Consider the following 10,674-nt stretch of genomic DNA (forward strand, 5'->3'; position numbering starts at 1 on the left):
CAAAACCAAACTGTCAGAAAAAAAGCCCACTGGAACATTTTATAGCAGGGCTCTCGGGTTCAATAAGAAAAATACGCAGAAATTTTATAAACTTCTGGAGGATTTGTACGTTAAAAATGAATTTACTCCTGATATAATCTATAACGTAGACGAGAGCGGAATCAGTGTGGTGCAATCTAAAATACCCAAAGTTATAGGCCTCAAATGTAAAAGACAGGTTAGGTACTTCCCTGACTTAAGGAGAACGTGGAGCCTACATTAGGAGTGTTATAACGATTGATGCTTGTATGAATGCCACTGGCCTATTCGTTCTTCTTTTATTAATTTTTTCGAGAAAAAATATGAGTGAACAATTGAAAAAAGGAGCTTCATCAGGAACAATTTTTGCAGTGCATCCTTTAGATTGGATTCAAACCAACTCCTTCACTCAATGGTTGAAGCACTTTATCGACTTTGTCCATTCAACAAAAAAGAAACCTGTGTTGTTACTCTAGATGACCATTATAGCCACACTCAAAATATTAAAGTGATGGATTTGGCAAAAATACAACCTGTTACCATTGTGTCCATACCACCTCAATCTTCATACAAACTTCAACCTTTGGACAAAAGTTTGGATTAGAAAATGGGTTTAAAGCCACAGGTATATATCCACTGAACAAGGAGCTGTTTTCTGATGCCGAATATATTGAAGAAGCAAAAAAATGCGAGATTCATTTTTTTACGAATCCATGTCAAAGCAAAAAACGGCAAGTAATGAAAGCTTTACAGGAATCAGTGAACAACGTGTTATGACGATGGATGAATCACAAGTTAATGCAGAGTTTGACCCGAATCAACCGTCAACATCTTCGGCAGGTCAGGGCACTCCTGTATTACCATCTACATTTGACAATCCTCATAGTCCAAAATCGTCTACGATAAGCCCGTTCGAGATCACTCCTATTCCAAAAATAGAAAAAAGACCGCTGATAGGGGACGAAAACCCTGCAGTTTAACAATCATCACATCTTCTCCTTATAGATCCAAGTTGATGGAATCTAAAAAAGCTAAATAAGCTATAGTATCCATCATGATACTATGACTAACAAGATAGGATCTTCCCGTAGCACAAAATCGGTCGTGTTCGCGCATGCCGTCATTGGAGATCAGATTTGAATTCTTGTTAAAGTTAAATGGGATTTTTATGCATTCTGTGATGAAATTATTTAATTAGCAAAATAATAATATTAAATAAAGGTTTAATAATTACAATAATCGTACACAAAAAGATATCTCCAAACTATTTAATAAAGATTATTTATTGACACATACAAAAAACTGACATTACGAACGTGCAAGTCTCCAATTACGTCACGACTTATGCGCAATATCTTATCTTCTTAATCATAGTATCATGGTATCCATGAAAACTGAACAGCAAGAACGTGCTCAAAGTTTCAAAACCAACCGTAACAGAAAAGATTTTTCGGCAGCAGGAATTTCTATAAAAGTTAAAGAGACAGTAAAAAAATGTATAAATTTTGAGAAAAATATAAAAGAATCGTACACCGAAGATAAAATCAGTGTCTCTTCTGGAACATCTAAATTGGACATTATTCCGGGAATGTCACCATCTAAAGAGGGTGATGCTTTGTGATAGAAAATATTCGCAAGATTGTAAAGGAGAACTTTGGGTCTTGTGCATTATGTGTTCGTTGAGGGCTATGTGGATTGTGCTGGGGCTGATAAAGATCCCTACATCTGCGATTTTTGTAGATAAATTAATAATTGTCCTAAATATTTTTGTATATTCGATGTATTATATTAGAAATTGTTGCAATATTTAGAAAGTAGTCATGTTTTCCCTTATTTAATACGTTTTTTCAATTCTTGGTAAAACTTTATTAATAATTTTTAAGGGGGTCCACTTTTAGCAACTATTTTTCGAACTCACCAAACGCTGGATTTTGGAAAATATATATTTTTTATATTAATTTTTAATTATTATTAATGAAAGTTGAATATAAATGATTAAAAACATTATAAAGTAAATGGTATGTACTTTTATAATATTTTTTTGCTATTTTTCATACACATGAACTGAAAAACAAAATGGTGATCCGGTTTTAGGCATTTTCATCTATTATTATCTCATGAGATGTATTTGTTTAACTTACCGTATCTATAGCTTTAGGTAATATTTCAAATACTGAAACACAAAATGTAAAATGATACTTTGTCTAAATAAATGTCTACTAATTTATTTTGTTTATGTATATTTTATTTTTATCTGTAATTTTATATATTGTCTATTTCTACAAAGTTGCATTTTGGTATAATTTGACAGCGGATTTATTTATTTATGAAAATAAATATATAGTATATCTAATGTAATATGTAATAATAACTGTAAATTCCTTTTGACATTTATTTTTTATTTCCCAAAATACATTCTTAATATGAACAGGATGACGCCACTTTTAGTACCTACTTCATACGATGGTGTTAGACATCTAATGTATATTCTCAGCGCTAAAATAGCCGTCCGAGAGACATCTTAAAAGTCCCTCAAGTAAGTCTGATTAAGGTCCAGATAACGTCCCTGTATGTCCAACGAACGCCCGCTCAGGACGTTTGGCACAGCGATATTCGGACCAATAAAGGACGTCCTTGGGACCAAAACGGACGTCCTTTTAAAGTCCGTACTATGGACGTTCGTGTGCTATTAGGGTTACAAGTAGTTTGTTTCTACTGCACACAAGATCAATACAATTGGATTGTGATTTGCTTGCCCTTATTCACTGAATGTATTTCGTGTTGTTGACGTTTCATGTTGTATCTCTTGTTGGTTGTTGGGCATAATTTCCCTTTTTGGGTCCCTTGGAGCAACCCCTGTAATTTGCTACAGTGTGCATATTTTGGGTCTGTGCTCCTGTCTTTCTGACACTCCTTGCTCAAGTGATTTTCTCCACACTTAGCACATCTTGATCAGCAGTGGCAGACCTTTGATCTGTGGAAGAATCCCTGGCAGTTGTAGCATTGCATTATTTCAGTGTCTTTTTTCATTTTTATGTTGTCTTCCTCCTTGGCGGTGACCAAAAAAGAGCAGATTTCAATAGAAGTTCAGCAACGATTTAATCCCTTATGCCTGAATATGAAAGATGAAATCAAGGAGAATAAAATACATAAAAACTGTGGAGTTTCCTAAGAAATTTAAGAAAATCTTGTATAAAATTTTTTCTCCCTTATGCCATTTTACAAATTGATTATATTTTTAAAAACTTCTCAAACTCTATCTACAAAAATTTAATATGTATGCATCTGCTGGCTACAGCAAACAACTACGGCTGACAACAAATATACAATATCATTATAGATCTCTTGTCAGACACGTGCACGGTTTTATAAGATTTGTACTCAAGCATGAAACTTTCCATGATCATGCAGATTTGCATCCTTCGTTTACCCTAAATGTTATAACACCTTATCCATTGTCCAGTTTTGTTTGTCTTTAAAAATATCTAGATGGGACCCTAGATGAGAAGCAAGTGAGCCCATATGTTTCCTTATCATATTTTGTTCTATTAATTTTGTATTAGGGATAGGATTGTGTATTTGTCTGATTAGAGAATCTATTGCAACTGGCTGAATGACTAATGCCTATGCCATTAAAAAAAAATTAATTTTGGCATAAGGGCTACTGGTGCCCTCAGGGTGTAATTATGGCCTAAACATGTAATGTTAATAGGTCAATGGCATCATTTTCGTCATGGCATTTGAAAGTTTTAGTTTTCAACATTTTCAAAAAATGTTAACTTGAAAAAGTTGTGGAAAATACAAAAAACTCTATTTTTAGAAAAAAACAAACACTCTAAATTTCTGTTTCTTTTTGCTTATCTCATTTGATATTTTCAGTACACAAAAAGGCTAAGGGATAAAATTGTGGTTGAACTTTGTATTGAAATCTGACTTACATTATCATTGTTAAAAAAGGTTTAGATATCAGATATTAGACTAAAATATGAAACACAAGCAAACACATCTTATCAAATAGTTTATTTTATCAATTAAATATAAATGAAAAAAGATACAATAATCAACTAGTCCATACGTGTCTTCAAATTTTTTATAGTCACCTTATCTTTTTCTCTAAAAAAATAAACGAAAACTGTTAGTGATTTATTCAAAGAGAAAAATATTTATATAAGATATTAATAGATTTATATACAATCCCATAAAATTATATAAAACCAACCCTTTTTGTGTTAAATCTATACATAGTAACAAGCCATTTACTCAACATTTGCTAAACAAAAATACCCATAATTTGAAAAACCCTAAAGGATCCACACAAAAAAAGAAAGTGTAAAAGAAAGAGCGGGGTATGTTAATATTTACTTAGTTAGTAACTACAATATTTAATACTTACATGATGTACACTGTAGCTCCCCAACCAGAAATGGCATCTCTGTCAAAGGCATTAATGAGTGCTTGAGAGATTGTTTCAAAAAGATCTTCAGGTCCTAGGTTAGGTTCCCAAAGTGCTTCACACATACCATACAACTGTGCTGAGGCTGTTCCACCAACAACAAAGTCTGAAGGTTGGTTTATACAACCAATTAAATCCATATTACAGATAAAAGGTTCATAAGTATCAGGTAGAAGTCCAGCTATTACAGGTTCCACAAAAAATGGACCAAATCTTTTTTCATACAACATATTTGATATCATAGACGCAAATACTTTTGGAGATATTTTTCGATTTTCCTTAAGTTCATACAAGTTTTTTCGGAAACGGAGTTTTTCCATAACTGTTTGAGTATCTGTTGCTAATCCTGGAAGACCTACATATAAATGTGGTCCCATTTCAAAGATTTTTCGGAAATTTGTAGCTACTGTTTGGGCTTGAATACCAAATCGCCTATCTGCTGCAATGGCTACACAGTTTTCTCCCTTCATCGCCACCATAGCACCACCATTGTAAGCTAGAATGGACTAAAAAATAATGCTTTAAACAATGCCACAACTTTTTTTATATATATAGAAGGGTTATTTTATTTTAAATATACAGTGAATATCTTACCCTTGCCAAGTATAAAACATATATCGCACCTCCAGATCTATAGAAGCAAACTCAAAAATTCACCATTTTGAGTTAGGCCTTTATTTATATGTAGTTTTGAACGATCTTTTTAATGGTAATATCGTCCTGTTTCTAATCTTGTCCATTAATTTTATTTTTGAGTTATACCCCTATTTTTTCTATGCGTCATGTTAGATTTTTAAATTAATATAGAGGCACTTTTTTAGATGTGCCTTTTTAACAATATTTTATTGTTCCTTTGTACCGTAAACACAGGCACTTTTTGAGTTGTGCCCTTTGAAGTAATAGGTAAACAATTAAATTTTTAGTTGGGCCCGTATTACCACAAAGAAAGTTGATTAAAATATTATTTATATTTTAATATATTGATACCAAATTTATTTTATAATAACACCTGAAACAAAATTGAGAAGACTAAAGAAAAATGCTGTTCCATCAGCTAAATTGCCCCAACGGCATCATGAAGTTATTAGTAGAAAACGTAAGGCGTAATTTACAAAATATAACGTGGTCAGCTCCAAAAACTGCCTCAGCCTCAACTAAATATCTCTGCTGATCTTTTAACCTGTATGTACCTGTTATTGACAATGAAACATATTATGAGGATTTACATTCTCAAGGTAAGCTAATGAATTTGTCATTTAACAATTTCCAAACTGCATTCACTTAAATGAAAGTCATAGATTTGTAGCATTAGCTAAAGACATCAAAATCATATTTTTTTTGTTTAGACCAGAACAAGACAAGAAAACGAAAACGCAATATCAGACGCTGGAAGTCAGCTCAAGCCAAAGAAAAGCGCAATTCTGGGATGTCATACACAAATGCTAAAGGAAATCAAGTAGCTAGTAGAAGTATTAAGCCACCTTGTAATGAACAAAAATGTAGATTGAAGTGTACTACTAAGGTTAGCCACGATGATAGAAAAGATATTTTTAATAATTACTGGGGCATGTGTGATATTAATCGCCAAAGAGAATTTATTGTAAGGCATGTAACAATAATTGAGCCCAAGTATAGGTATATAAGGGAGGGGAGCACTAGAAGTAATAATCATGCGTTTAATTTTAATACTAGTCAGGGATTGCAACGAGTCTGTAAACATTTCTTTTTATCAACTCTTGATATCACTGCTTAGGCATTTCGCACAGATATTGCCAAAAGCCTGTCTGTTGGAGTTCTTGAAAAGGATAAATGTGGGAAACATAAAAATCACCCAGTTATTACTGCTGCTGTTGTACAAAAAATAAAAGACCACATCAATAGTTTCCCTCACATTCCATCCCATTATTTGAGAGCACAGACAGGGAATACCTTGAAGGCCAACTTACAATAGCAGAAATGCATAGAATGTTTGTGCAACAGTTTAATGACACTAGTACTCAAAAAGTAACTTATGCTCTTTATGCTCATATTTTTAGTAATAATTTTAACATAGGATTCTTTAAACCAAAAAAGAATTTATGTGTAAAGTGTGAAACATTCAAAAATGCTAGTCCTGATGAACAAGAAGGACTAAAAATTGAACATGACAAACACCTAAGAAACAAAGAATTAGCTCGGAAGCAAAAACTACTTGATGCCGCTGAAGCAAAAAAAGGAAATTGTGTTTGTGCTTGTTTCGATTTGCAAGCTGTGATGCAAACACCACAGGGTGATGCTTCCCTATTTTATTATAAAAGAAAATTGTCCACTTTTAATTTCACTATTTATGAAATTGGAAGCAGCCAAGGTTTCTGTTTCGTCTGGCATGAAGGTGTTGCTAAGCGTGGTAGCAATGAAATTGGCTCATGTTTATTAATGTTTTTAAAAGATCACTGCCGAGACAAAGATGTTATATTTTACAGTGATAATTGTGTAGGACAAAACAAAAACAAGTACTTGGCCAGTTTGTATTTGTATGCAGTTCAGGAGTTAGGTATCAAAAGTATTACACATAAGTATTTGGAAGTAGGGCATACACAAAATGAAGGGGATATTATGCATGCCCTAATTGAAAAGCAAAAACAAAGGCAATTAAAATCTGGTACTATCTTCCTTCCCAGTGGGTTACGGTACTGCAAAATGCAAAGAAAACCGGCAGTCCATTTAAAATAACAGAAATAGTTACAGATGATGTAATTGATTTTAAAAGATTATCAGGGCAGAAGTAACATGGAATCAAATAAAAGTAATGCATGCTAATAAAAATGAACCATTTATTTTACTGTACAAAACTGAATATGACGAGGAATCAAATTTTTCTCAGTTTTTAAAAATAAATGTCAGATCACGTAATCGTGGAAAATTAAATAACTTGGTGCTTGAAAAAGCATTCTCCCATCCACCCTCTATATCCTCCTCTATAAAGAAAAATGATTTGCTATCACTCTGCGAAGCAAATCTTATTACAAAGCCCTACCATAATTTTTATAAAAATTTGAATTCATCAGCTTATCTTAATGATTACGATGCAGATGATATTGAATGATGCAGTTGCATATGATCTTAATTTCACAAAAGTTAATTATCTTTTTAAATATTACTAAAGTAATTTACATTGTTGAAATACATAATATTTTAATAGTACAAGTCCAATGATTACCAACATTGTATTAAATGTATTTTCATTATTTATGTCAATAGAGTAATGAGAATAAGTTAGTAGAATAGAATTAAATAATTTTAGGCAGTAAGATTGTTTCTGATGCCAATTCAAGTATTATTGTATAATGAAATAAACATTTTAATTGTTTTATATTGTTTTATTAACAAACCTAAAGATGACCTATAGTGTCATATCCATTTTATTAATGGCAAAACAGGCACTTTTGGGGTTGACATGCTTGAGATGTACATTTTTGAGTGGTAATATAGGCACATGTCAAAAAACAATTAAAATATTTATTTTTAAGTTTTTTTAATGATACTGGTGTAAAATACTGGTGAATAAAAATAGTTAGCTGTAGTAAAATTATTTGTATTTACAATATATGTGATTTCATAGCATAAACTATTTTGTCTAAAACTTCAAAAGTGATTTACTCAAAACTATACTTTTTGAGTTGTGCCCTTATAGATCTGGAGGTGCGATATACTATTTAAATAAGAAATTACTTAATAATATTAATACAATTTTGCCAGTAAATAATTACCATTTTGCCAGTAAAATTTAAACTCCTTCCGTTAAAGAATTTACTTAAGGTTTTTGTCAAAACTGCTGAATAATGTCTGGAATTCAAAGAATTGTAAAATTACAATATTTATGAAACTAAAGATGATTTGACAAATTAGAGACACAGGCAGGCACAAGGCACAATACTGTAGATTCAAGATTCGTTGTGATTAAATGATCTGACTTGACAGTTGACATTGTCAATATAATTTTTGATACTATACTCCACAAACCATACAAAAGTATGTATGGTCTGTGCCAATGACGTATAATATATAGACTCGTGAATGCTTTAAAAAGTGTCCGCAACATGAGTTTTGTTCGCGGAGATAGTTACCTTTGTTATTGTTTTGATATGAAGTTGTGTGTTTACATATTTTTTGTGACAAGCAAATTTTATTTAAAATTTTTGAGAGTCATTTACCTACTATTTTATACACACTTTACACTACATGATTTAAACTCCATTCGCTTAGCTCGGGCATATTTTGACAGATTCATTGTCGGAAACCTACAACACAACAATTCCTACTTCTCAGTATTAATAGCTCAAGTATCCTACTATTGCAGACTTCTTTCTTTAAAAAAAGAAGAATTATTCTAAATAGTGGAAATGTATACTAAACCCATCAAATTTTGGGTAGTATAAAAAATATATTTTAGTTGTTATAATTCAACATAACTATTTGTTATATGGTGCAGATCAATAAATATTGATTGTCGGCAATTCACAAAGTTCTATTTTATTTACTATTTAGTTTGTTTACTATAAATATTGGCTATGAGTACGTGTGTTTGGTTGTATAGTAATTTCCAGCCACTTTTAGTCTGTCAAAAAGTAACTAACTTCGCAAAAAAATAATTACTAAATTCACTAGACAGTTCGGACTGGAAATGGCGAACCGAGTTTATCATGTGATTTGTCATATGATTTGATCATAAAGTAAAATTTACATGTTTACACTGTGTGATTTGTCATATGATTTTGTCATAAGCACTGTCATGCGGCTCGTCATAGCTTGTCACAGGAGAATAGGACGATACCTATTCCGCATGATAAAATCATATGATTTTCGGTAATAATACGGGTAACACCAACATATTTAAATATCCCGCCTTATTCTTATGTCAATTCAGCTACATTCCCTTACCAAGAGACAACATTCTTTATTATTTATTTATTTTTTGTTTGTTGCATTGATATTGAACCTATTATCTAATGTGTGCTATTGTATCGTATTTTTCTTTTATTATTTATTTAGTTTATTTTATTCTTAGTTTAGTGTTTTATAGTCTTCTTAGTCATACTTTTAGTTTAGTTTCTTTATTAATTATTTTTAATTTGGTATAATATCAACACTAAATTTGATATACCCTGTCCACGATTTCTTCGTAAGAGCCACCTGCAAGCCCAAAGGCGTCTGATCTTTTTCTTCTTACTGCTGTAATCTGTATGCAGTTGTTGCCGGCGTGTTATTATTAAAAGTTGGGAAGTCATTGCAATCAACGATTTATTTTCCATTATAATGGTTTAAAAATCTAATAGTTGATACCTATACTGTGTCTAATATCTCTATGACCATAAACAAAAAGAAAAATCAAGAAAATCTCACTCATTGTCACTCATATCATAAGTCATAACTTATCATGCAGTGTAAACACGATTTTTTAAAACATCATAGAAACGAGGAATCATAACAAATCTCATATGATATTGTCATATGATAAAATCATGTAATGTAAAGTCTATTTTAGACTGCCTAAGAAAAAGAAAAAGATACATGGAATCAGTAAACATGTATATAGCAAAAAAAAGAAACAAATTGACACCCTAAGAAAATCTACTAAAAGATGAAAACGACAAGCAACAACATTAAACGCATTGGTACAATCATTAAAAGAAAAATTGTATGTTACAGAAAATGCTGAATCTGTGTTGTTGGTAAGTTTTCTTTCACATATACTATAAGGAACAAAATTAAATTATTATTATATTCTTTTATTTTTGTATTTTTTATTGTTTTAGGCCTCTTTACCAGAATCAGCCAAAGCTTTGTTTCAGCGATTTTTAAAGGGTGCCAAATATTCTTCAGAATTAAGGTCATTTGCACTGGCTTTAAATTGTATTCAGCAAAAGCCTATGATTTTGTAAGAAGAGCTTTTAATAATTCATTACCACACCCATCAACCATAACAAAATGGTACCAAACTGTTGATGGCGCACCCGGATTTTTCAAAGAAGCTTTAAATGCTTTGAAAAACAAAGTTGAAGAAGCAGGGAAGCAAAATAAAACACTTGTGTGTAATTTAGTTCTGAACGAAATGTCTATTCGTAAGCTAGTAAAATGGGGTGGGAAAAAATTTATTGGCTCTGTAGATTTTGGTACAGATATAGAATCTGATAATATACCAGAAGCATGAGAGGCACTGGTGT

The 10,674-nt window shown here is 31.7% G+C and overlaps 1 protein-coding gene across 1 annotated transcript; it reads right to left on the reverse strand.

The window, feature by feature from the left end:
- Window positions 1-4,019: 4,019 nt before the first annotated feature.
- On the reverse strand, window positions 4,020-8,422 carry LOC140436886 (proteasome subunit beta type-3-like). The gene is made up of 3 exons (XM_072526045.1): window positions 8,221-8,422; window positions 4,412-4,977; window positions 4,020-4,131 (listed from the first exon to the last, which is right to left on the reverse strand). Exons 1-3 carry the CDS (start codon window positions 8,221-8,223, stop codon window positions 4,083-4,085), a joined length of 618 nt encoding a protein of 205 aa, XP_072382146.1. The 5' UTR covers window positions 8,224-8,422; the 3' UTR covers window positions 4,020-4,082.
- Between the last annotated feature and the right edge of the window lie 2,252 nt (window positions 8,423-10,674).

The sequence above is a fragment of the Diabrotica undecimpunctata genome, chromosome 3 (assembly GCF_040954645.1).
Source record: "Diabrotica undecimpunctata isolate CICGRU chromosome 3, icDiaUnde3, whole genome shotgun sequence".
Classification (NCBI taxonomy): Eukaryota; Metazoa; Arthropoda; class Insecta; order Coleoptera; family Chrysomelidae; genus Diabrotica; species Diabrotica undecimpunctata.

What these genes read in the sequence shown, in the direction of transcription:
- LOC140436886 (XM_072526045.1), bottom strand. An exon ending in GGAGCTACAGTGTACATCAT is followed by an intron (nt 4,132 to 4,411) that starts GTAAGTATTAAA and finishes TTATTTTTTTAG; the next exon opens with AGAAAAAGATAAGGTGACTA.